Genomic DNA, 25786 nt, shown 5'->3' on the forward strand with positions numbered 1-25786 from the left:
GACTGAGACAGAAATAGTGAGCAAGAGAGAAAGTAAGTCACTGACAAACGGATAGACAGATAGATAGATAGAAAGACAGGCCGTCGAACTCACTAGAATGTCGACTAGATCTGCAGCAGGTACGTACCGGTGGACTTCCATTTTGGAGGCCAGCACACATCTCTGACTGAGGATGAAGCTGGAGGCTTTGGATGGAGGAGCAGAAGGCTGGATCTGCATGGCTCCAACACAGCCTGTGAGACACTACCTCTTCCCCCTGCTACGCCCCCCCACCCCTACTCTCCTCTTTCTCTCTCTCTGTACCCCACTCTCGTCGCCTCTCCAAAACCTCACCTCTCCACTTCTTCTCTTCTAAACCTCTCCCCCCCACCCCAGCCCAGAGTCCTTTTTCTCCTCTTCTCGACTTCCCTCCTTCTCAGCTCTCGGGTTCCTCTCGTTCGCTCGGTGGACGCGGTGATCCCCCCCCTTTCTCTCGCTCTCTAGCAGCCAGCCTGCCTTACGATGATCCACCCCGCTCCTCCTCGACACCCACCCCCCACACACACACACACACACACACACAAATCCGGCCTGCCAAAAAAAAAAAAAACAGAACAAAAAAAAAAGAACAGGGCGATTCCTTCCTTATCCACACATGCAGACTCAGCAAGTTGGCCGAGGCGCGAGTGAGCCGTTCGCGATAAGTCAGTCAGCGGAGGTTTTCCATGGCAACGGCATCAGCCATCCAAACCCATGGCTCCGGAAAAAAAATAAAAACTGGCAAGCGTATCCTGGCAACAGGCTTTCCTCCTCTCTCTCTCCTCTCGCTTACTCCAGTGCGGCTTCGCCAGCTCCACACTCTCCGTGGTGAGAAGGGGTTTGTCAGGGAGCGGGTAGGGGGGGGTAGTATCGCCTACAGCCTCGATGCAGCTCAGCACAGAAGAGGTGCGTGGGGCGGGGGGGGGGGTTTACTCTCATCTCCCCACCCTGTGACTTTCTCTCTCTCTCTCTCTCTCTCTCTCTCTCTCTCTCTCTCTCTCTCTCACCCATGTCTCTCAGCTGTTTCTCTCTCCCACCTTGTGTCTCTCTCTTGATCTTCCCTGCATTCATCTGCCCGTGACTCCCATCTTCCTACGCCTCCCCAACCTTTCATCTGCGTGACTTTCCCTCATGCTCTCTCTCCCTTTGTCTCTCTCTCTCTCACCATCTTCTCTCTCTTTCACTCCCCCCCACCCCCTACACAGTCAAGACAGACCCACCCAACTGATCTCTCCCCAGTTGTCTAAAATTAGATGTTAATAACTCTTAGGGATGATTTACAGCCCGAATTAGAATTAGCCGTGTTTGGTGGGAAATGGAATAAGGATTAGTCGAGCATCTCCCCGCATCTCTTGACGCGCACAGGCACCCTCAGGCGTGTGCATGTGCAAATACACACACACACACACACACCGATTTGACAGTGGGGATTCTCCCGTATGGAGGCTTCCCATGTTTACAGGAATAACACATAGATTTGCATTCACTGAGCGTAGCCCATTTACCACCAGTCCATCAAGGGCTCTCTTTCTGTGTGTGCATGCATCACATACAGCAGAACTGAATTCCTCCTTTCTGGCTGCAACAGCAGCATTACTGCATTTCACAGGAACTGCACTGTGTAAAAATGCCAGTCAAAGAAATACAGTGCAGAGAATGAAGACTAAAACAATGCAGTAGCTGATTATTTAATCACCACAGCGTAAATTGAATTACTTCCAAATCAATGTTGACCAATTAAGGCCTGAGGTTAGGGGTTTCTGAAAAACGTATGTTGCTATGTATCAGTGGTTCTCAAACTTTTTCACGTCAAGGACCTCCAAGATTATATGTATTTGGCTGCGGACCCCCATCTGTAAATATTTTGTTCCAGGGACACCCAGAAGCAAAGATTTGAGTTAAAAGAAATTTGCTTTAAAAAATGTACAGTATATTCAAAGATTTGCACACATTTTTCAAAACTAGCAGATCTACAAGCTCATAGTGCGGCACTATGAGCTTGTATATCTGCAATGTTTGAATAGCCAATGTATAAAATGATTGTTTAAGTGGTTACACAGATGCGTTCCCGGTTTTAATGGGTTAAGAGGTTGGTTACCGACATCCACATCAGTCATTATTTCTAATGACTTATGTTCACTGCAGACTAGCATCACAGTCAAGATGCTGCTCCAAGGTGTTGCTCACTAGGTAAGGCATTCTGAGCAAACCTTAAAGGAGTAGTTCACCCAAAGAATGACTTATTTTCTATCAATTGCACACCCCATGAAGCCTTGAATCCATGGATTTATTTGTGTTTTTGTCGCATTCCTAAGCTAATAATTTGATTCCTACCGGATACATTAGCCGGTAGGAGACACAAAGTAGATTATTTGTGACTCCTACCGGAAATACACCCAGGCATCAAATTATTGGCTTAGGAATGGGACAAAAAACAAAAATAAATCCATGTATTCAAGGCTTCATGGTGTGTGCAATTGATAGAAAATAAATCATTTTTTGGGTGAAATCCTCCTTTAAGTACTGAGTGAGGTTGTTTCAGTTTTGGGAGTGAGTGGACAAGCTGGCGACTGTCTCATTCATATTGCCGAAAAGAGCAAACCTCGTCTGTCTTCCTGTGAGGACAGAATACTTTGAAGTCAAGTGTGCATGCGCATCCATACTGAACTGAGATCTGCACGCTGACTGGTATGGGCCTCACATGCGCTGTGTTTGCAGGGAAGGGTATGCACAGCAGCAGTGTGAAAGAGCAATGACACACAAATGCGCGCAAGCGCATACATACGTACACACACACACACACACACACACACACACACACACACACACACACACACACACACACACACACACACACACACACACACACACACACACACACACACACACACACACACACACACACACACACACACACACACACACACACAGAAAGACAAAACAGGGCTGCGAGGGAAGGCTGTACCAGAACTAGAGGTCAGAACAACCAGGGCTTGAGGGAGAGGAGAGATGTGATGGATAAACCCCTCTAACAGAACACATCCACTGACATTTGGACATAATGCACCCACTTGGTGGCCGATACCAGTTTGACTAAAAATAAAAATGTAATCTATTACATCAAGGAAAAAATGATTTAATATTTCAACAAGCCCAGCATTTCCTCTGCAGTGTGTTCTTGCAGTGGGACATGATGGGGCGAGTCATTTCATTTCAATGTTCCACTACCTTTTGTGGTTCCACAATGGCTCTCATTAAAGTAGTCTACTTACAGTGCACCACAAAATATGCATTCATTAATTATGCAAATGCACAAATATTTGTTTAGTTGGGTTAAATGTGGGTTAATTGTTCTTCATAATGTTCTTGTATTATCACGCATTCATTCATATTTGTTTTCATGAATACTTCTGAATGAACACAGGGGAAGTGGCGAATGGTCCATTGGGGGCGGCAACGGTAATTATGGCCTGGGACGTGCCATTAATGTGTGGCCCAGATAAGAGGTTGGGATGGAAGAAAGGCCCGGAATGAGAGCAGTTTGTCACACAGTGGCAGAACACTCTGTCCAGAGCTGTCTGAACACTGCACACTCATCAAGCTGTTAGAATCAATTAGAGAGAGAGAGAGACACAGGCAGACAGACAGACGAAATCAAGAGCAATAGAAAGCGAGGTATAGCAGATGAAACACCTGCAACAGGCTTCTCTCTCTCAACAGCACATATGGTGCGAGGGAGGGGAAGTAGGGGAGAGGGAGGGAGAGAGAGAGAGAAAGAGAGAGAGAAAGAGAGAGAGAAACCCCCTGTGCTGTTCACTTCATATTGCTGATAATACTTTACATCTACAACACAGAGTTTTACTTCTTAGTGTATTGGTGAAAACAGATACTGTACATACATTCATCAATGTTATTGTTGAGAAGGCTCCCCTTATACAGGAGCCTTCCCTATTATCAATATATGGATGATAAATGAAACGGCTATGCTCTAGGGTCGTCCTTAAATAGAGAGTACATCCTACTGCTATATAAGGTTTAGTCAACGCCGGATAAGCCAAATCAGAGATATTCCAGTTCAGTAGCTAATAAGTATAACTAACTAAGAAAGAGTAAGGGCCTTACAAACCATCTACTCAACCTTCTGATCCACTTATCAGCTTTGATTACTAGAGCTCCCACGAGAGGTACCGTTCTGACCGACGGCGCTCAGGGCAACCTGCTACCAGCTATCCACCCATACGAACAATCCTACAACTAGTTCATCTTAACAGTTATTGTTGATGTAGATGGAATGGAAACATCAAACCACTGTATTCATGAGGAATGAATTAAATCAAGCCCCGTTTCAAAACAAAATCTTGATTTGAACAAGAGGCAGGCCTAGTGTATAGTTCTCTTTTATAAATACACTCCGTTTAACATAATCAGAGACCATCTGGTGGCTTGTGGGTAATTTGGACACTGTTCCGATGCGTTAAAATACAGCATGCAAAACTCCACTGTTGGCTATTTTACCACAGCATCTAATACAGTATTGGATGTATTTTATTATTTTTTTGTATAAAAGGTGAAGGAAGGTAGGTGTGAAAGGTGAGCAGAGGGTTGCATGATTGGAGCATGGAAGATAGGGAGTAAAAAAAGAGAAGAAAAACACAGAGGGAGAGAGTGTGGGATGTCTCCTCCCCAGGAGTTTGATGCCATTTCTGGTTGAGGTCGCCACAGGAGGCTGTGAGGCACAGGTGGCTCAAATGCCATGCACACTCTTTCTCTCTCTCTCTCACACACACACACACACACACACACACACACACACACACACACACACACACACACACACACACACACACACACACACACACACACACACACACACACCAAACCTTTACAGGAAATATTTGATAAAAGATACAGACACTGCACCTTGTACCAGAACACATGAATAGCATCTCTCTCCATCCCTCCCTCCCTCCCACACAGAGTAAAGCAGGGAGAATGGATGGGGGCGATAAGCCCACAATCAGTATGCTCGACAGATTCAGGTATCAAGCGCTACTGGCTGCAGGTTGGCCATTGTGCATGCATGAGAACACACACACACACACACACACACACACACACACACACACACACACACACACACACACACACACACACACACACACACACACACACACACACACACACACACACACACACACACACACACACACACACACACACACACACACACACACACACCTAAATGTAGAGGGCATAATGTTAATGCTTTCTAACAGACTAGCAACTGACTCTAGTCTACACTGTAGCATATACATACTACATCAATTTGCCAGTTTCAGGACACTATTTTTCAGTCAACCTACAAACACTTGAGAAAGCTGTAAAACAACGTTTTGCAATCAAACCACAGTTTGCTTACGAGGCAAAACTGTCTGACTGTTTTCAAAAGCCACAGATGTAAGCTGGGTCTCAGCCCTATAAACAGGTAGTCCTGAGTCACACCACCGACTTTGAATCAAGCCCCCATGACCGGAGGATTATTGAAGCTGGTGGCCAAATCTGGCATTGCAAGACTTCCGCACCTAGAACGCTACTGCCGATCTACAAACTCGCAAATGTAGATCTGCTGTATTTTGTCGATTTTGACCCATTTAAATAAAAACCCAACCAAAATAGGGACACCAGGTTGAAAGTGGTAAAAAAAAAAACATTATACATGGCTGCATAAATGCTGAAACCAAAACTGGAAGTCTAATAATGTCAGATATATGGGCCAAACCCGACATATTCGGTTGGGCTCTAGATCCCACCTACTATTTGCAAGAGGTCAGGAGCACTGCATAGGCTACTACCTTGACCATCAGCCAAACGTTAGTAAATTTAAACTACAACCGGAACTATAAATCTATCAATTCTACTGGTTAGATTGGCAGGTCGCCAGCTCCCGTTCAAACGGTCCGTTCTAAAAGCTACCTTGACTGCTAAGAAATTGGATTGCCCTGTGAAATACGGAATCCAATAGCCAATGTCCAAAGGCCAGTTGACGGAAGTCCTCAGCGTTTGGAGTTTTATGCCCGGATAGTGAAACAGGCTGATGCAATAAGCATACCCTTTGGACAGACTGCTAGTGTGTCGACTGCTGGGTCCTACCCTGATATCTCTTTCATGTAAAACAGCTTGACCATTACAGGGTCAAACAAACTCACATAAGCACATACAAATACACTTAAAATATTTGCCCTGACACACAACCCATCCTCCAAAGCTTTAATCTTGACAGCTGTGATTAATAGTCTACTGCCTTTAACCTGCAGCCCCCCTGAGGGGACAGTAATTCACTGCCACCCTTATGCTTTAACCAAATTGCACTAGGGTTAGCTCTGATAGTACGGTATTTTTAAAATAACGGTATGGTATCCATTAAAATACCAGCCATTTACTGTAGAGGGTCTGTCTGTCTGTCTGTATTTCAGGAGCTAATCTCACAAACTACTGCACTAATCAGTGCCAGATCGTTGTGCACGCTGCCAGTAGGCTACAGAAGCACCTCCACTCATTTATTTTGGAAATATTTAACTTTTTATATTATTTTTATAATGCAAGCCAGCGGGACTCTGATCGGGCAGAAACTTTGCCCAAATTTGGAGACGTACATTATAGATACAGTATGTCATGGACGTCTGTCATCATAGATGACGGTCATAGACAGTATTTACGGAAAGCATTACAATGGATAGCCTCAAGGCATCATAGTAATAAGCACCGAATGGAACTGAATGTCTGTTAGTGGGAGATATCAGGTCTGTGTGACATTTAGCCTACTTTATTGCCTCCAGACCCATGAAATCTTTTCTTCCTTTCTTCAATTACCTGGTAATAATGTACACCTCGTGACTTTTTGGGAACTGTATGACCGTATGAAAAAAGGAATACCGCAAAACCATAAACTGTACAGAATACAGACCCAGCCTGTACTCACAGTTGTTTGTTTGTGCGTGAGAGCGTGCGTGCGCGTGATGACATAATCGGACACACTCAGCAGTCCTTTCCCCCTGCAGCGGGCAAAGAGGTCACAGCTGAGCACGGATAGACTATACAGACAGGAAGAACAAGAGAGGCAATAAGAGATCGGAGACAGATGGGGGTGGGGGGGTGAAGGTAGTAAGAGAGCCAGATGGAAGGAAGGAGAAAAGGATAGAGGAAGAGAGGGGATGGGTAAGCAAGAATGTGTCAATGTCAGAGACAAGTTGCCCTGTGACATAGCTCTGTTTACACATTTCTTTATTGCCTTTAATTGCACAAACATTTCTAAGTTTTCATGTTTTTTAATTGACACTTGCTTTGGCAATGTAAACGTATATTTTCGCATGCCAATAAAGCTTCTTTGAATTGAATCAAATTGAAAGATGTAAACGTATGTTTTCGCATGCCAATAAAGCTCCTTTGAATTGAACTGAATTGAATTGAGAGAGAGAAAGAGACTTGCTTTCACAGAGACGGAGCAGTTAAGATTGCCGCGGTACGCTGTCAGGCCGTTTTCCAAAATGAACGACAGTAGAATCATTAACAGCAGGAAGTCGTGAGAGAAAGAGAGAGAGTGTGAAACTTAACAAATGGAACTGACCTACAGCGTCTCATTGCTGCCTCGTTGGAAACACCGGTCTGAATGCAGAGTGAAAGACAACAACCATATTGTTCTTTCATATTTCCCACAGGACTGTCTGAAGGCAGACTCAGATGTCTGCAGGTGATCTTACATGAGAGCGTGTGTCAGAAGGCAGTGTCTGAAGTTCTCGGAACCTGGGCTGACGTCGGTTGGGGTGGTTCTACCAGGACATTTTTCATATCTTGTTTGTTTCAAACTAATGAAAGACATGGCTTTTCTCCCCATGGAGCCATATTGGGTAGAGGCGGAGAAGTAAACATCAATAAATAAAAAAACTCATTCAGTGCACCGACCACGCTATGGGACGCCACGTCCTGCGAGTCATTAATCATTATTAATACAATCAATCAGGGAACTCCCCGCTGGCTCAAGCAGACAGCACTCCAACCGTGTACCGTAGGCATATAAACCTTATCACATCACACTGGGCTCACATTGACATATTATCTTCCCACATCTCTGATGGTCTCTCTTCTTTCTCCCATTGAATAAATATGGAAATACTCCTTTATAAAATGGAATAAGAGGACTTAAATACGTCTTTCTACATTGTCTACATGTAGACAGTACAGTCTGTAACACAATTTTGTTAAGGCTTAGATTATACCAGTGAATAAAGGATAATAGACTACAGACTGTGCCAAGGAACACTTAAAATGTTCAAATAAAGTTCAATGTTCAAGTCTTACTTTACATTTCAATGCTTTTATTGATGCATTGAAACAAATGAGTACACAATAATGTAAAGCCGTAGCCTTTAAAATAAATGCCACTGTTTGTATCTCTGACTGATATGAAGTCACTTTGGACTTCTTAGGGACAGATGAGGTGACACATGGGAGATCCCAAGGGAAAGATAAAGATGAAGTGTGAAAGTGTATATAACTGTATATGAGCAAAACAAAAGGAAGTAGTTCTGACATCTTGTTATCGTTATATTGTTTCAGAAATCAAGGCAGATTTCTACAAGGACACTCACCCTACTTCTTAAACGGCTGTATAATTCCCCATCCATAAGAATACACATTATATTCTTACCAAACAAATAAACAACAGTATTGTGTATTTAAGAGGAATTCAAGTTGATCAATTGTCACTTCGTGTCCATGTGATCCCATTGTTCAAAATCTCAACTACAGTCTGCTAAGCTGAGTCACCTCTCCATGCAAGGCCATTTATCACACAGACAACATGACGAGTGCTAGAATCTCTCTCTCTCTCGCTGGGACAAGAGAATATCTTTGTGTTGTTGTCACTGGTCCCTCACCACTTCCACTATGGACAATGATGTCATTGTTGCTGGGCAAACTTGTCCAGTGTGCAGACAGACAGACAAAGTAGACAGACAGACAGACGCAAGGTCTTCACTGAAACAGACAATGGGAGGAGACATCAAACAGAGAATCAAAGACCTAGATAACACGCACACCGCAATTAACGTTCAATTAATTTGAAAATGTTCCAACAAGAATTAGACAAATCGTGGAACCCCAACCCCCCCCCCCCCCCCCCCGCCACTCCACGGATTTTGATCCCACAAGCCAACTCCAACACATTATGAATGATTCCATTTGTCTGAATGTTTTATTAAAAACGATGAGTCACTTCCAATACACCAGTGTCTCTGTTTTGGAACAATAAATCATTCAGTTGGAACAGTTGACGCATGTTGACTCAACACATGTTGCTATAAACAAATGTGTTGAAAGGAAGCACCAGATATGTTAAGAAGTGTTAAGACTAACTAGCACACAAGACAACTCTTAACTTGGACACACTATTTAAAACAAGGAAACATGCAATTATAACAAAAAAGTTGAAATATCATTTAAGAATTTACATTTACATTATACACAGTATCAATAACAAATGTACACAGACATGGCGTGAAAAAGTCAGTTTACATAATATTAATTCAATAAGAAACATCCAGCATAAACCTTTACCCTATTACCCCACTACCCTACACAGCTTGACAATGCTGATAAAACTGCTATCTCTCACACACAAACACTCCCCCCTAGCCCCGACGCAACCTCCACATAAACAATGCAAACTTTTGCCATAACCCAAGGGAATGAGTCAGCTTTTTTATGTGTCTACTGTAACTGTGTGCAGCAAAGCCATCAATAACTAGGCTAGAAGCCCGGATCTGGAGGCAATGGGGGAGAAAAGTGCCGTGTCACTTCACGGGCAGGAGAAATCCTATCCCCCAACCGAAATAAATAAAATAACTCCCTGGACTCTGAAGAGCTTAATGGCCATCACAGCTCTATGAATACAGAAAGAAAAAAAAGCATCACCACAGTGAGAGCCACTTTTACACAAGGGCTTCTAATAATGAACTGACTGAATGGGTGGAAGGGATTAAAAGCTAAAGCTGATTTTCCTTTCTGAGAGGACAAACCACAAAAAGGCAGATGTACCAACAGTCACACAAGTAGACAGATATTCAGGCATTTCAGACAGACGTCAGGCATACTCTAAAAGCCTTGGTCCCATGCTGGTTTCCAACCCCCCTTCAGAAGCCCTGTGGTTAATATTAAAACCTAAAAATATTAACACTCGATAACTTATGTTAAATACAGTCAACTGAGTCCCTTCTCATTTGACAATAGTAGCTACTGAGCTCCTCACATCCACGTATTGTACAGCAGGTCCCACAGACCTGGCTTTCGCCGAAACACCCAAAATCACCAATCGGTTCCGACCCAGAAACTTACGAGTCACGAGTCATCTTGGCGTCGGTAGCGTGGGAATCCAGCAACCTCTACCTGAAACAAAAAGGTCTGTCTCTTCTTCTAGAAGGTTTCTAATTTCTGTCCACTTTCCCCACAGAGCAACCGATTAGCTGCCAATGCGGCGCAGTCTGTCTGACTACAGTTAAGTAATGGACGAATGGCTGACTTGCATGGCAAAGTGAAGCAGAAGCGTTCGTTTAGGGACAGGCGGTGGCAGTGGAGGGGGGGGGGGGGGTGGCACATACCCACAAGGCCTGCAGGAAGATCCCCCCTCCCCCCCATCCCAGCACCACACTGGAGCCAGGGCTAAAAGTAGAAGAACTACGGTGGGTGAATGGGGCTGTGGCGAGGTCGTGGGGGGTGGGGGGGGGGGGTAAGCCGGCCTGAAGAATGCCCCAACCCAAAAGGCCCCCCTATGCAAAAATAGACACGCTGACCTAGAACCATCATCAACCGAGGTTATATGGAGCACTGGGGCAATATCATTTTTCAGTCAAAATACAGATGTTGATAATGGAAATGGATCACTGAATCACTGAAACTCATTTGTGGTCGTCATTTTCTTTACATGAGCATGAAAGAGGTTCATTTCCCATGACACACTTAAATACATTAGGGACAAGGTTAAGGTTCTACAATGAAGGCTAGTTGACCCATACTGCCCCATGTTACCTAATTTTACACAAGGATACTTGCTGACACGAGCGCGCACACACGCACAGATTCCATTCCTATCCTATGCTTAGCACAGGGAAATACGGAAATGCTGATCCGCTGAGCAATAGACTCACATTTAGCCATGACAAGACAGTTCACTAGTAGGTCGTTTATTGTAGGAAGTACATACTTATAAAACTGCTCTATGTGAATGGACAGTGAAGACACTTCTTGCATGGTGTATCATCGCCTATCAGAGTCACAACACACTTAACTTAAGATGGGTGCCATATCATATTGATAACATAAGATGAGTACTGTACATACTGTTCCAGTGGTTACCTGTGGTGGCCACTGGCTTGTATTTTTGAATTCTTTATTTCTTATCAAATGCCCTTTTATGGCTTATGTTAAAGCACTCTGAATTGGCTTTGTGCATTACAATAAAACTTGCCCTTGCCTTACCTTATATGGGACACAATGCTCGACTGACAAAAGCAGAAGGAATTTGATACAGTATCTTGATACCTACCTAAACCATTTTTCTCATCTACACTGCATTGTGAGCACCCGCCCCGCTGCACAGAAAACCAGGCACTTTCCTTGTTCTGTCACACAGAGATCAAGAGAGGTGATACAATTACAATCACTCCTTCTGTTGTGACTTCCTCCAACATGGCGACGTGCCCTTTTGTACAGCACAGGCCTCCATTGTTTCGTTTGAATGAAACCTAATGGTAGAAGTGTTCAATCAAGCTGCCACTGGGGGGCTCTGTCACAGGACTCCATTTAGAAGGGCAGTACATCAAGCTCGCTTCATCCTCTGTGAGACTGTATGAAGGTCTGCATGGCGTGATTGATTTGAAGCCAACCAGATCAATGGAAAACGCATGGATGGAAATGTTAAGCTCTCAGCCATCGCCATGGAAAGATGATAAACACATCCCAAGGACCGTGGCGGGAGGCAACTGGGATGAATTGATTTTGGCACGACACCCCAAGGTGCTTCCGAAAGTTCCGATCAATAACACATCTACTCCCGATCATTAAATGAACGCTCTGTTGGGGCAGAAGTAGAGATGGTGGGGATGGCATGGCGGCGAGCCACAGTTCAGTCATGTGTTGCTATTATTGTTGGGGTGCTGCTCGTTTAATTGCAATAAATCAGTGGTTCTCAAACTTCAAGGTCCCCCATAACTCTGTGTGTGTGTGTGTGTGTGTGTGTGTGTGTGTGTGTGTGTGTGTGTGTGTGTGTGTGTGTGTGTGTGTGTGTGTGTGAAATTTAAAAATCACATTAAATAAAAGGATTCCCAGCATAGCCTTCTAAATTAGATACCGTGGCCTTGTGTGGGATCCCCTTATGTAATTCTCCCCAAAAATTACAATTCAAGGCACAATTAAAAAGAAAAGCACATTAGCGACTTAGTAAAATATCAACTCTTGCATACGTGAAGTAGACACACAAACATATCGACCGGCCTTTTGGCTTACAATGGTTTGCTGCATCTTCAACCAACACAACGAGTTACTGTATCGATGACATAACTCTGTCACATGTGGCCGTGACCCTAATAGGATATGTCGGCCAGGAGTGCTCATGTAGAACGTAACAGCAAGAGGTTAAAGGTCAAATCGTATCCAGTATCCGTATTTCCGGACAAACAAGGACCCATCGCTCATGTTCACTGATGTGACTGAATACTATATCGGCACCTAAATAGCCTGTATTGCTTTGCCCACAGACGCCTGGACTGGTCGTGTAGCCAGGGCAGGTTGGAATGCCTCAGCCAGTAAGCGTGAGGACCCTGGTTCAAATCTGACCCCCGTCTTGTCTCACATGTCTCTCTCTCTCTCTGCTCTTGCGTTTCCTGTCTCTCAATGACCTATCTGAAATAAAGGGCGAAAATGATTATAAAACAAGGGGAGGTTACATACTTCTGTTGGCCATCAAAGGCCCAGCAAAAGAGATTCCCATGGGAGAAGAAAATCCCACTTTAACATTTGATATAGCACAAGTAGATAGATAGCCCATTACTGATCCAGCAGGGGAAATTCAGTTGTTATGGCAGAACTGCAGTTATGAAACACAGGACAGATACAGAAAAAGACAGAGATACAACTGGGAGTATAAAAATTATAATAAAAAGGAGTCAACACAGGTAGAAACGCAAATGGATTAGGAATAATGTACCAGTAACTTTGCACTTTGACTTCCCCAGGATTTGCGTGTTGGATGGGCTAACTAGAAAAAGTGCTCCTCGGAGCACAGGTCTCCGCCAGGTCAGGTACTGTACGTTATTGTGGCCTCCTGGTGGTGCTATAATAGGCCAATGTGAAAAGGGTGCCATTTATTCTTAGGTCAATCGGACACTGCATTCATGATTTGAAGCATTTTGTTCCAAAAAATTGTTTTGCTAAATTAGACCTGCTGGTGGCGCTATAACAGGCCAATGTGAAAAAGGGTGGCGTTTCTTCCTTGGCCTAGTGGGAATGTGTTTGTGAAATTTCACGGAAATCACAAGCTTTCATGATTTCAGGCATTTTGTTCAAAACGGAGCAATCCTGCAAATCTTGGAAGCGAACCTTAGCCAATGAGGATGAAATATGGGAAATCGGACAGATCCGGGTTGATCACATGACTATAGAGATACTTTGTACCGATTTGCATGACGTTTGGATAAAATCTGTAGGAGTAATGTCGAAAAAAATGTTTTGCACAAATCGACCTCCTGGTGGCGCTATAACAGGCCCATGTGAAAAATTTGGGGCAGAGGTTCTGCTGTGGCATCGAGGGAGTGTGTGTGTGCAGTTTCACAGCGACCGGGCCAACGGTGGTGGAGATTAGCTGTTAACAGACAGAAGGACGGACACACACACACACGGACGGACGGAGGGTAAAACATACTCTCTCGCCATGCCTTTCGGCCTGGCGGAGACAATAACAGGTATGAAGATAAATGTAGTCAAAGTGTACACAAGTGGAAGGAAAGCCAGCCATGCAGGATAGCTGTACAGAAATCTCAGTGCAACACCTCGTTTTTGCCAACTAGTAAATTATAATAAAGGAAATTAACACCTTGTAAATTTCTTAAGACACATACTTAGGGGGGTACCTGGTGGCAGTTAGTGCACAGAACATAGCTTCTTTTTAGCGCAAGGACCAGACCGGGTTCAAATCCGACCCCCGCCTGGTCTCACATCTCTCTCTGCCCATGATTTCCTGTCTCTCTACACTGAACTATCTAAACTAAAGCATAAAAGTGCCAAAAATAAATATCTAAAAGCCACAAAAGTGTGCGTACACACCCTCAGTCACGGTGACCACTACAACTAATCCCCTCAATCCAAGTAATTAAGTAAATCCCTTCAATTTCGGTTGTGTTTGATCATTTGTTTGGGTCAATACAGCCATTGGCCACATGGTGTAGCTTAACCACTTGAATCCTAGCGTACCTATTCTGGGCATGTCAGAATAGGCGAACATTCAGTGAAAATTTCTCCAAAAATAGCAGATCTACAAGCACAAGCGTTGTGAGATTGTTGATCGACTATTTTCTGCAAAGAGATTTGCTGATGGAAAAAAGTAGGGGCCTGTCAGTAAAACATGGAGCTGATCTGTGGTACATAGAGCTAATGGCTTCTGCTCATTTCCAACCCAATTAGGCTTTTAATTGAAAGTCTAAAGGGTTGGCATTAATACAGCCAAATTTTGTCAAACTCACTCACCATCTCAGTCATCTTCCCTCGCCTACTCTACTCGCTGACTTTCTCAACATATTCCTTAAATTGGCTTGGAGCCAACATCCTGACATTCACATTTGAAAGATGTCAGGTTTGATTTACAGCTAATGGAAAGAAGAGAGAATGGCAAATGTGAGTTTGAAATGAGAGTTGAGTGCTCTCTTTCTCTACTTGCTTAAAAAACATCCACGCTCGGGCTATAATGGGCCAAAGTGGTGATATCTTGTATACCTGAATCTATTCCGACGGGAAAAAATGGGCCTCATTACAACAAAATGCGGGACCCACCTGGAATTAACACACTTTATCGATTGCAGGTCAACAAGTTGATCAGAGGACCTTCATCTGTTTAGTACAGAAGGTTATTGGAGCTGAAATGAGAGCCTAATGAGAGCCTACGCGTCCATGTCTGCAGCTATTCAGAGCTTACAGTGTCCGTTTTAAAAAACGGGCAATATCCATTTGCAATTTGACATCATGACCTCATGGCAAGCGGGCCTGCAGAGGTTAATCACCTATTCTCAAGGCAAACTGCTAATGTCTTCCCCATTTCCTGTAAATGTAGCAACAGTGAATTGATTCTGAATTGAGGCTGATGTTACTCGTTAAATAATTTATCACACACATTTTAATCTGTAAACTAGAGGATAGGCCTACATGAGGCTATAGTTCTTCCCACAGACAACACGGGTTCGAATACGACCTGATACCCTTTGCTGCAGGTCATACCCTCTGTCTTTCACTCACTATCAATAGTAAAGCAAAATTATTTGATATAGCACAACATTAAGATGGACATAATACTGTGTGTGCGTGTGCATGTGTGCGTGCATGCGTGTAGATGAATGGTTTATGTTTAGGGGAGGATGAAGGGGTAATATAGTAGTCATATTGAAATTAATCCCCCGGTTGACATGTTATGTTAGATCAGATTTGCAAGAAAGTCACCATATGCCCAATTAGTGGGCACACATGTACACTATGCGTGTGCTGTGTATGTCCTGTGTATGTTCCTTTTTTTGTTTTGAGAGGTCATTAAGCTCTTGAGTTGAACTTGTTAAAATCATTTCTTACAGACTATTTCTGTGTTCACCCCCTCTCCTCAAGACAAGAGACACCGTGTCACCATGGAGCTGCAGGAGGATTGTACATACATCCACAGAGAGAGAGCGAGAGAGAAATGGAGGCCAAAAGGGAACGAGAGGTCAGAGTAGAAGGGGATAAACCAGGAAAGAGAAAGTGCAAAAGAGAGAAAGCGGTCATGTCAGTGAGAGGAGACAAGAGTGTGAGTGAGTGAGTGAGTGAGTGAGTGAGTGAGTGAGTGAGTGAGTGAGTGAGTGAGTGAGTGAGAGAAAGAGTGAGGGATTAGGAAAGACTACCCTCTCCTATATGGATGTATAACTATTTCTGACAGAAAATGCACAACTTTTATAGTTTCGTAAGATAGTCTTCCCTCTAAGTTGCAATGTAACACAGCTCTGTTTACAATGTTATTATTTTTGTGTTGAATTGATTAGGGAAGAGATATTAGGACAGGGAGAGGGGGAGAAAGAGGGAGTGACGGTGTCCAGGGTGGGGAGGGGGAAGGCAAACAGAGCAGGAGAGAGAGAGAGAGAGAGAAAGTGTTGCTGACTTGGAAAGGAGAACAAACGTTGGCAGGGAACAGCCTTCCTTTTTCAAACACATAGAAAGAGCTAATGTATCACACCGCTGTGTCCAACTCTCTCTCTCGGTCCCTTCCTCTCGGTCTCATACTCTCTCTCCATTCATCCATCCATCACTCCGGTTTCCCCCATGCCCCCTCTCTGTCTCATTCTCACTCCCTCTCCTTCATTCATTCACTCCTCCTCTCTTCTCTCTTACCCTTTGTCACCCTGTCGCCTTTTCTCTGTCACCGGGACTCTCTCTCTCTCTCTTTCACCCTATCGTATCGCGAGTGCCTCACTGCACTGGCTACCCGTGGCATTCAGAATTATTTTAAAATTGTGTTGTTTTTAAATGGAAATAACTTTCAAATCATGGGTTAATGATATTATACACTGACTTTGGAGAAAATCTGTTACTCCACAAGGGGGTGTGCTCTGAAATTTTACACCATCTGCCAATCATTTTTAGCGGTGCCAACCGCTCTACGTTTGACTCTGTCTGCGTGTCCGTTTGTTTGAGCACGGGCCGTTTGTTTGAGCACGGGATGAGCACGGCAAAGAAGCAAACAGCTATAACTTCAGTTTGCAGCAAGCCACCAAGTCCACATTTGGTATGTGGACTTAGACCACCAATAGGGACCAGCATGAATTGCTGAAGCCCCGCCCCCTCTGTCTTCCCATTGGCTGGCCTTCAAACAGCCATAACTCAAGTTCGCAGCATGCTATGGAGTACAAATTTTGTACATGGACTAAAGCCAGCAATAGGGACTAACTGTCATTACTTAAGCCCCGCCCCCTCTGTCCGCCCATTGGCTGGGCTTTAAACAGCCATCATTCCAGTTTGCAGCATGCTACCAAGTACAAATTTGGTAAGTGGACTCAGACCACCAATAGGGACGAACTGAAATGAGTTAAGGCCCGCCCCAAAGGCACCGCTTCCTTCACACAGGGTGTGATTTTTTAACCCATTTAGACCTGAGGCCGATTCTAAAAACGCCTTCTAAATCCTGACCTAAGTTTTCTGAAAAACTTCAAATATGTATTAAAAAATTACAAAAAATGTATGTTGCTATATACTGTACAATACATAGTAACAAGAACCGCAAAAGGGGTTCCCGTCCTGAAAGGTATAGTTACAAAAAGGGGTTCCCGCCCAAAATGGGTTAACATATATAGAGGATGAACGCTGCTGACATTAATGACCCATAATACTTTTCCCACTGTATTTGTTTTTGCATTATTATAATTTTTTGTGTACTTTTATTTTTAATTTAATTTAATGATACATATTCTACTCTGTATACTTAACTTCTTTGACTTGTTTTTATCCTCGTTTTACATTTTCTTTCAACTTTCATTGCAAATGTGTCATTGTCTTTATACCGGGAGGGTTGTGGCTCTTTCGGAGCAGGAACTTTGGGGGGTGGGAGGGATTGACCTGCATGTGAATTGGAAACTAACAATAAAGAAAATAAATTGTATTGTTTGTTTTTAAATTACTGAACGGCCTTGCTGTGACCCAAAAACTGACATAAGTATTAACCGTGGGCTGAACCGTTACATACGTATTACAAGTCAATATCACTGAATCACTCTTATTTTGGAATTACTATTGAGTTCACACTTGATATTTTAAATGTAGATAACAGTGAAAACTAAGCAGTCTAACAGTAAAACACTTACTTTCCAAAAACTTGACAAATGTTGTAATTTTTAAGGCCAACTGGAAGTCACAAATGCTTGCTTTCATTTGACTTGACGAACATGCTAAGCTTACTCATATAGGCACGGAAAAAAAATCACTGATCGTTCAATCAACAAATGTCAGTCAGTACTGCTGAGGGTATATATACACAGAATTACACACACAGGGACAGAATCAGTTGTACTGATGTAATTCTACAGGTACATCCTAACAGCATATCTCCATTATTTCTCCTGCCACACACACTCACGTGCACACAACATCTACACGTCCGTGTGCACGCATATGCACAAAAAACACACTGTAAAAGAGCAGAGCGCACAAATGCGCTCTGGAGAGGGCCACTATATTTCCACACTCATTCCAGAGGGCCACATTGCATATACTGTCTGTCTGTCTGTCTGTCTGTCTGTCTGTCTGTGTGTGTATTGAATATTGATAATATAAATCACAGAGAAGTGGCAGTGCTGACTTTGCTTGCAGTGCTAGAGCAAATCTTAGCTGTGTTTGGTAGCAACGCTCCGTTGCTACAATAACCTCTAAAAGCGCCATTTATCAAAATGTACAGTGGTTGAAATGTGGACGCAGAGGAATATGAGACAGGAAGACGTTGCATGGAAGAATTTCCTGTCCACAACGAGGATTAAACTCTTATGGTTTCTAATGTCCAATTGTCTGAGGTTTGGTGGGAATGATGGAAAATCTCTCCCTCTCTCTGATTAAAATATTTCAACGTAAATTATCTAAAGGAAATGAAACAGCTTCTGCTCATATTGTGAGGCCTCAAGTATTGATTTGCTTATTAAACTTACAATACTTGCATATTGCTGTCAGGAGTGACTTACAATGCAGTGTGAAGGTCAGGGGAGGTTCACTGCTACAATACGACAACACAATAGATTACTGGCTGTTGTGGGAATCAAACCTGTGATCAGACGAACATGCCACACTACACTCAGGCCCCTTCTCGATCGGGGTTGACCAGGTTAGGTTCTTTCTTCCCGCCTAATTTTGAGTGTTTCGACTGAAAATGTGTTGGTTCCATCCTAGCCCTAAAAGTTTGTTCGGAACAGGAACCACAAAATCGGTGGTTCATCTTGTGAGCAGTAGCCTCGATCTCCAGGCTTTTATTTTTTAGTTTTGCTAAAAAATAAAAGCCTGGACCAGCGAGTCAGTGTTCCAGGCATAGGAAGAGTTTCATTTCCCCAACCAACCAGAGTGCAGTGGGCGTCGCTCCAAATGTTGTGTAGACCGGGCGGGGTGTGACAGACAGATCGGTGAACCAATGGGATCAAGCGCATTCTTTCTCCGCTGATTTTAAACCCGCACCTCTAGACAAGTAATCAGACAAGCTAGGGCAGCCTATGTGAGCAGTGACGACATACGTGGGTGTGTCATTAATCAGAAGGTTGGAAGACGGACACGAAAACTCGCAAGTAATCTAGACGATCAGCCATCTTAAACCCAAGTAGCTTTATAAGCATGAAAAAACACAAATGAAACGATCCAACCAAAACAAAGACTTAAATGTACGTAAAAATTGAATCCAGATGTGTAAACAGGGAGCTGTCACATGTTGTTTTCCTAACTACTTCCTAACTTAATATTAGGGGCTGTGGTCTGTTCTCACCAAGTGGGCAGAGTGGTCTGCCTCGCTGGGGGCAACAAAAGCTATGCCTAAACCTCACAAAATCATTTGCGACGCATTTTAGATTAAAAAACAGCGCCGGGAGAGGAATTCGATGCCGCAGCGCTACCGAGGCACTGGGATTGGACGTTAAACGCCACAGAGCCATCTGGTATTGCAGGGTTTTAGGAGTTATTTAAAGAGATCCGCACATGCATTGCCAAGTTATAGCGATCCGGTAGGAAAGCCACACACAATCCTTCTTCTTTTCAATATTTGTTTAGGTACATTAGTGCAACCAACTGAACCGGAGCACAATAGCTCCAGTTAAATCTGGTGGAAATACAAGCCGGTTCGCGGCCGGTTCGCTAGAAAGCACCAAGGTTCCAAGAATCTTGAACGGCACTGGTTCTAGAACTAAGGTTCTTTTGGTGGAAAAGGGGCCACATTAAATTCCTCAGTGTTCATTTATCCCTGTGTAACTCAGAGAGGACAAATGTAACAAATTTGTACACTCTCGCAGTTAAATTAACAGTTTACTGTGTATGTGCAGTAAATAACCCAAGCACATGGACCAAAGGATGGCCTTTTAAATCCGGGTGCAGAAAGACAGACAGAATCCACAGTTCCTTTATACCGTATCCTACATTTGAATACCTACAGCCATTTCCAAGAAAAGTCACTAAAAGAGGACATTCATCATTTAGGTTCACCACAGACTCTGAGAATTAAGACAAAGCCATGTGTGTGCAAACACGTGTGGACACACGTGCAGACACCTTTTAAAAAAACAAATCTCCCAAAAGAATCTTATAAAGAAAAATACATTAGAATACGTTCCCAGAGAACTCTTTGTTAGTGCAGACTTTTTCTCTCTCTCCTTTGTTTTTAGTTGAGGCTGTTTCTACTTGGCTGGTCTCTAACTCGGTGTTGTGCTGAGCCTGTGGAATTCCACTCACAGAGGGGGGTCTGTTTGTGAGTGTGTTGGGGTTTCATTTCATTTAGGAGGCTCACTGAACGACTTCCTGGATGTGTGTGTGCGTGCGAGGCGAGCAAGCGTGTTGTTATATCCGAAGCTGCGCAGCCTCTTCTAAGGTTTCTGCGGACGTTTTGGTGGTAGAGTTGCTCTTTGAGTGGGTTTTGCCCACAAGGGTTGAGAAGAGCAGCCTGGTGGAAGAATGACAAACAAAACAACATTCATGGGTGAAAACACACCACGTCAGGAGATGCATCATGTTGTGAAATGCAAACCCAAAACTGGAGACTCTTGTTACAGCGGACGCCTGATGCTCAGTGTTATATTAACAACTCTGTATGGGGTGCAATAGTTCATCCAACTAATTGATTTAACCGATTAAGACCTGAGGCCGATTCTACAAATGTCTTCTAAATCCTAACACTTTTCTGAAAAACGTATGTTGCTAATTCAGTGTTTCTCAAACCTTTTCATGTCAAGGACCTCCAAAATGATATGTATTTGGCCACGGACCTGCATCTCAAAAGATTGTTCCAGGGACCGCCAGAAGCAAAGATTTGAGTTAAAAATGTTGGATTCAAAGATTTGTCACAAATGTATTTCTTTTTTAATGGATAACCGATTACACCTGCCAGCCAACGACGCATTGTGAGCATGCAGATTGACTATTTTAAATATTTTTGTGCGTCATCGCTCTACACCAAGTATGAAATAGGACAAACGATGGGAGCTTGTACAAAGAAGAATCTCACCCACATTTTTACATCTGTAAACCTGTGATGTGACAATGAAGTTGAAATAAAGTTGAGTTTGGGCTCAGCGTGTAAGGATCGTGCATTTGTGGAATGAGCAACACAGCTAACTGTGTGGGTAGCGCCCCCCAAAAAATTCAATAAAATCCCACTTTGCCCTATTGCATGGGCCTTATCCTGAAGGGACAGACGTGGCATGTTGATGTTTAGAGCACACACAAACTCAACAAAGTTGCAGGACCCATGCTCAGGTGCCTTCCTAGCACTTAAAGCTCAAAACAGAACCTACCAACAGAAGAATGTTGCAGGGAATTTTGGCAAATGTTGGGGGGGGGCGCTGCCGCGCTACCCACACTGTGTTGCTCATTCCACGAATACACGATCCTTACAAGTTGTACCTCGTTGTAAAGGTGACTAATGAGTCTTTCCAACGATATAAAATACAATACCAATTGGTATTACTGAAGGGGAGAAACAATCAACTGAAATACATTTTTGGAGTTTTAGAATATAGAGAAGAACAGATGATACTACCCTACGTATCCTATATATCAAACAGCACAGTGTAGAACAGAGAATATAACACAATAAAATAGAATGCAGAGGTGAATTAGGGATTGTGTGTGTGTGTGTGTGTGTGTGTGTGTGTGTGTGTGTGTGTGTGTGTGTGTGTGTGTGTGTGTGTGTGTGTGTGTGTGTGTGTGTGTGTGTGTGTGTGTGTGTGTGTGTGTGTGTGTGTGTGTGTGTGCGCACGTGTGTGTGTCTCGGCCTGAGCAGGTCGTAGAGAGCATGATATTAAAAGATTTACACTTACAGATTAAAGGTCAGGCCCAGAAAGCTTTGCTTTTAGTGTATTGTTGCTGTTGTGGGACAGCAGGGAATAGGAGGAAACCAGACAATAAGGTGCTTCATTCACTGATGATGATGAAGTGATGCAACACAGTCAAATCCTCAGTGTTAATTAATCTAACTCTGGGTGTACAATTGGAACCAAATGAACCCGTAACCTCCATTTTGGACAGTCTCAGAGATGCTGTACAGCACTGAGGATTCTACTGTGTGGCCCCCTCTCCACTTTTTGAGACCCAAATTGATTGATTGATTAATTGACTGACTTTATTTGGATTCAGGAAAAGCAGAATCTCACCGCAACATGAGACAAGAAAACCAGAGGAAAGCACTTGAAAGCATTACTTAATAAGACGTATTCACATAGTGGTCCTCTGAGTAAAATAATCACAACATTGTGTGTGTGTGTGTGCGTGTGTGCGTGTGTGTGTGTGTGTGCGTGTGTGTGTGTGTGTGTCCTTGTACTCCATAGTAATGAGACACATGAGTTCTAAGTTCACCGCACTGGAAAATGGCCGTAATTAACTTTCCTCATCAGCTCACACAAGGATCCCTAAAAGGCCTCCTCAGACCAAGCTATCTTGTCCTCCTGAGTAACAGGGACCACGTCGGCTGATCTGATCGGGTGACGCCTCCTGTTTAAACGTTGCTCCAATCCAAACACACCACACAGACTACAGCAGACGGTCAGCTGATGGTGCTGTTCTGCGCCTGCGCGAGAGGAGATAACTCCATACCATCCTGTTTGAACACGTGAATGAACAACCTTATACCCCTTTTTTCCACCAAATTTAGCGTGTATACACAAGGTTACGGGTCCATTTGGTTTCATTTTGCGCTCTCAAGAGTTAAATGATTGTTAAACATCTGCATTACTTTAATTAAATAATTGTTATTTTGATAAACGTTTGCCTGTCATCTCTCCTATGGTACCAACATCAATACAGCATGGAATTGTGGACAAAATCGTATCCAATGACAACAAAATATTCTTGTCTTGGGTCTGAGAGTCTAAATGTCATCAAACAGTGGTCCGTCGCTCAAATGCCGAATAAATAATGGACCTTGATATGAAAAGGGTTGAAAACCACTGATCTAAATAAAAGGAAGAAAGTCTGTCCATCTTTCCTTCGCCAGAAATGAGTGTTCCATGAAATAAATGTGTTGCTTGCAAGTCTGTCTCTCTTTCTCTTCCACCCTCTACGTCTAATTTTAGGGGCAAATGCACTTGAGATACTGTGGAGCCCTTTGTTCTCCTCGTTGGCTTACTGTTGACTTCTTCACATGTTCTGATTTGCTCAGACTGAAGAGCCAAACAGAGGGCTTTCCCCTCCCGATGAGCTCCACCGCTGATTCAACATACTCAATCAGGTAAATCGGTGACACCGTTAATAACCGACTACTGCCAACGGCGCAGCACAAACTACTGTACGGCCGATTGCCAGCCACAGATGCTCCACTTATTCTCTCCCCCTCATCACTAAAACCACAGAAGTGGCTTGCAGCAACACAATAAGTCCATCACACTCCAAAAGTCCTCATTAAAAGGCTGGGGGGGTTGAGGGTTTTCAAAAGCCCATCCTATAAATCGCAACCAAGCTCTCTCTGTGCAATCAGAAACTTTTCATGGCAGATCCTTTCCGTTTCTGTGTGTGTGTGTGTGTGTGTGTGTGTGTGTGTGTGTGTGTGTGTGTGTGTGTGTGTGTGTGTGTGTGTGTGTGTGTGTGTGTGTGTACTAAAGAGACAGACAGACAAACAGACTCACACACCTACACACGTGTCAATGTAGCACTTTTACAGATAGTATGGGTTGATTGATAATGATAGACCAGCAGAGATAGATACTGATAAAGAAAGTTATGCCTATCGTAGCTGCACTCTAAAAAGTCCATGGGTGTACCGTGACTTTAGACAAGACGTCTGAAAATGTTTTGTCTGTCTGTATTACAGCTGATAAAATGGCGTTTTATTGGTAAAAAATATATATATATGTGTATTATTTTTTATATCAAATATTGTATGCAGTAAAACTCAGTTCAAAGACAGCAGACAGGGTTATTTCTTTCTCTTCATGCATAAGTTTGGCAGTGTTTACATCAGCAGGGAGGTGGAAATGAAAATATTTGCTGACTCCAACAAGAGTCAGCAAATAAGATTTAACGGAATGGTGCAATTAAAACCGGTGACCTTTTGACATACTGATGCATTTTGAGACATACAGTACTGATGCATACTGATGCATTTTTGCAGCTATATTGTCACTTCAGAGGCTGGTGATTTCTTTTTTCATCAGTAGTTTTCTGGAAAGAGGGGGAAGAATAGAGACAGAAGGAAGAGCAAGGAAACAAAACAGGGTAGAAACAGAAACAGGTCAAGAAATCAAATGTTAGAATATAAGGAGAGTGAACAGATATATGTACATCTGTGCATTCATGCCATATACAGTAGCAGGTGTACAGGAGGTTAAACATACAGTAGCAGCAGATTCAGATGTGTATAAAGGCGCAGCAGTACGGTGAGGTTAAAAAGCAGCAGGTGCAGACGTACATAAGGTGCAGAATATTATGGGTAAAGGGACATGACAAAATTGACAACCTGGCAGATGTGTCCTTATCTGGTGCGTTAAAAGAAAAAACAAAGTGAGATGTGTCATCCATTATGATAACTGATGATGGCGACACAGATAAGCAAGCCTATCCTGTTGCACCTTGAACAGAACGAAAAAAATAGTGTTCCAAGAGTAAAGTTGTGTTCCCAGTGGATGGGAAGCAAAAGTTTCTCCTGGCATGAAAGTGCAAAGAAAGATGTGAAGTTTCACCAGGCAACGTAAAGGACGCAACGCAAATGACACAAAAGCGAGGCAAAATGGTGTGAAAGCACCATTAAAGCTGCCACTTGGCTTTGTGAACCGACATACTACACACTAAAACCACAACACACACACAGTTGATAAGTTACAGATCAATTCCAAAAATACACCGACAGTCATGCATTATATTCCATTCACCATTTCGCTCACCAAATACAACCTGTGTGTGTGTGTGTGTGTGTGTGTGTGTGTGTGTGTGTGTGTGTGTGTGTGTGTGTGTGTGTGTGTGTGTGTGTGTGTGTGTCCAATCTTCATTATCAGAACAAGCAGTTGATTAGGGGCATTGAGTGCACATGGAACCTGTCAGGTGTATCATGTGACATGGGAGATACATGGCCTGCATTGAGTTCTCAGATATCATAAGCCATCACAGACATTGAAAAAAGAACATTGCTATTTTTGCATCCTGAAAATTTAAGTGAAAATAGTTGCTTTCCCTTTTCCTGAGACACTGTCCATTAGCGAACACAGCAAATCCTCAGTGTTAATTTTAGTGTCTGTCAGTGAGAGTGTAAAAGTACATCTTTGATGAATTGTCA

At 43.3% G+C, this 25786-nt stretch overlaps 1 protein-coding gene across 4 annotated transcripts in view; it reads right to left on the minus strand.

The window, feature by feature from the left end:
- Nucleotides 1–25786, minus strand: part of enah (ENAH actin regulator) — a 145487-nt gene that overhangs the window by 96731 nt on the left and 22970 nt on the right. For 3 of the 4 annotated variants that reach the window (XM_084081836.1, XM_084081835.1, XM_084081833.1), the window contains exon 1: nucleotides 10408–10552. The exons of the other annotated variant lie outside the window; for it this stretch is intronic. In XM_084081836.1, coding sequence (XP_083937962.1) covers nucleotides 10408–10421 — 14 coding nt within the window. In that variant the 5' untranslated portion in view covers nucleotides 10422–10552. Of the gene's footprint in view, nucleotides 1–10407; nucleotides 10553–25786 lie in introns of those variants that run through there. 4 annotated transcript variants of the gene reach the window in all.

This window comes from Gymnoscopelus microlampas (assembly GCF_963454915.1).
Source record: "Gymnoscopelus microlampas genome assembly, chromosome: 16".
Taxonomy (NCBI): domain Eukaryota; kingdom Metazoa; phylum Chordata; class Actinopteri; order Myctophiformes; family Myctophidae; genus Gymnoscopelus; species Gymnoscopelus microlampas.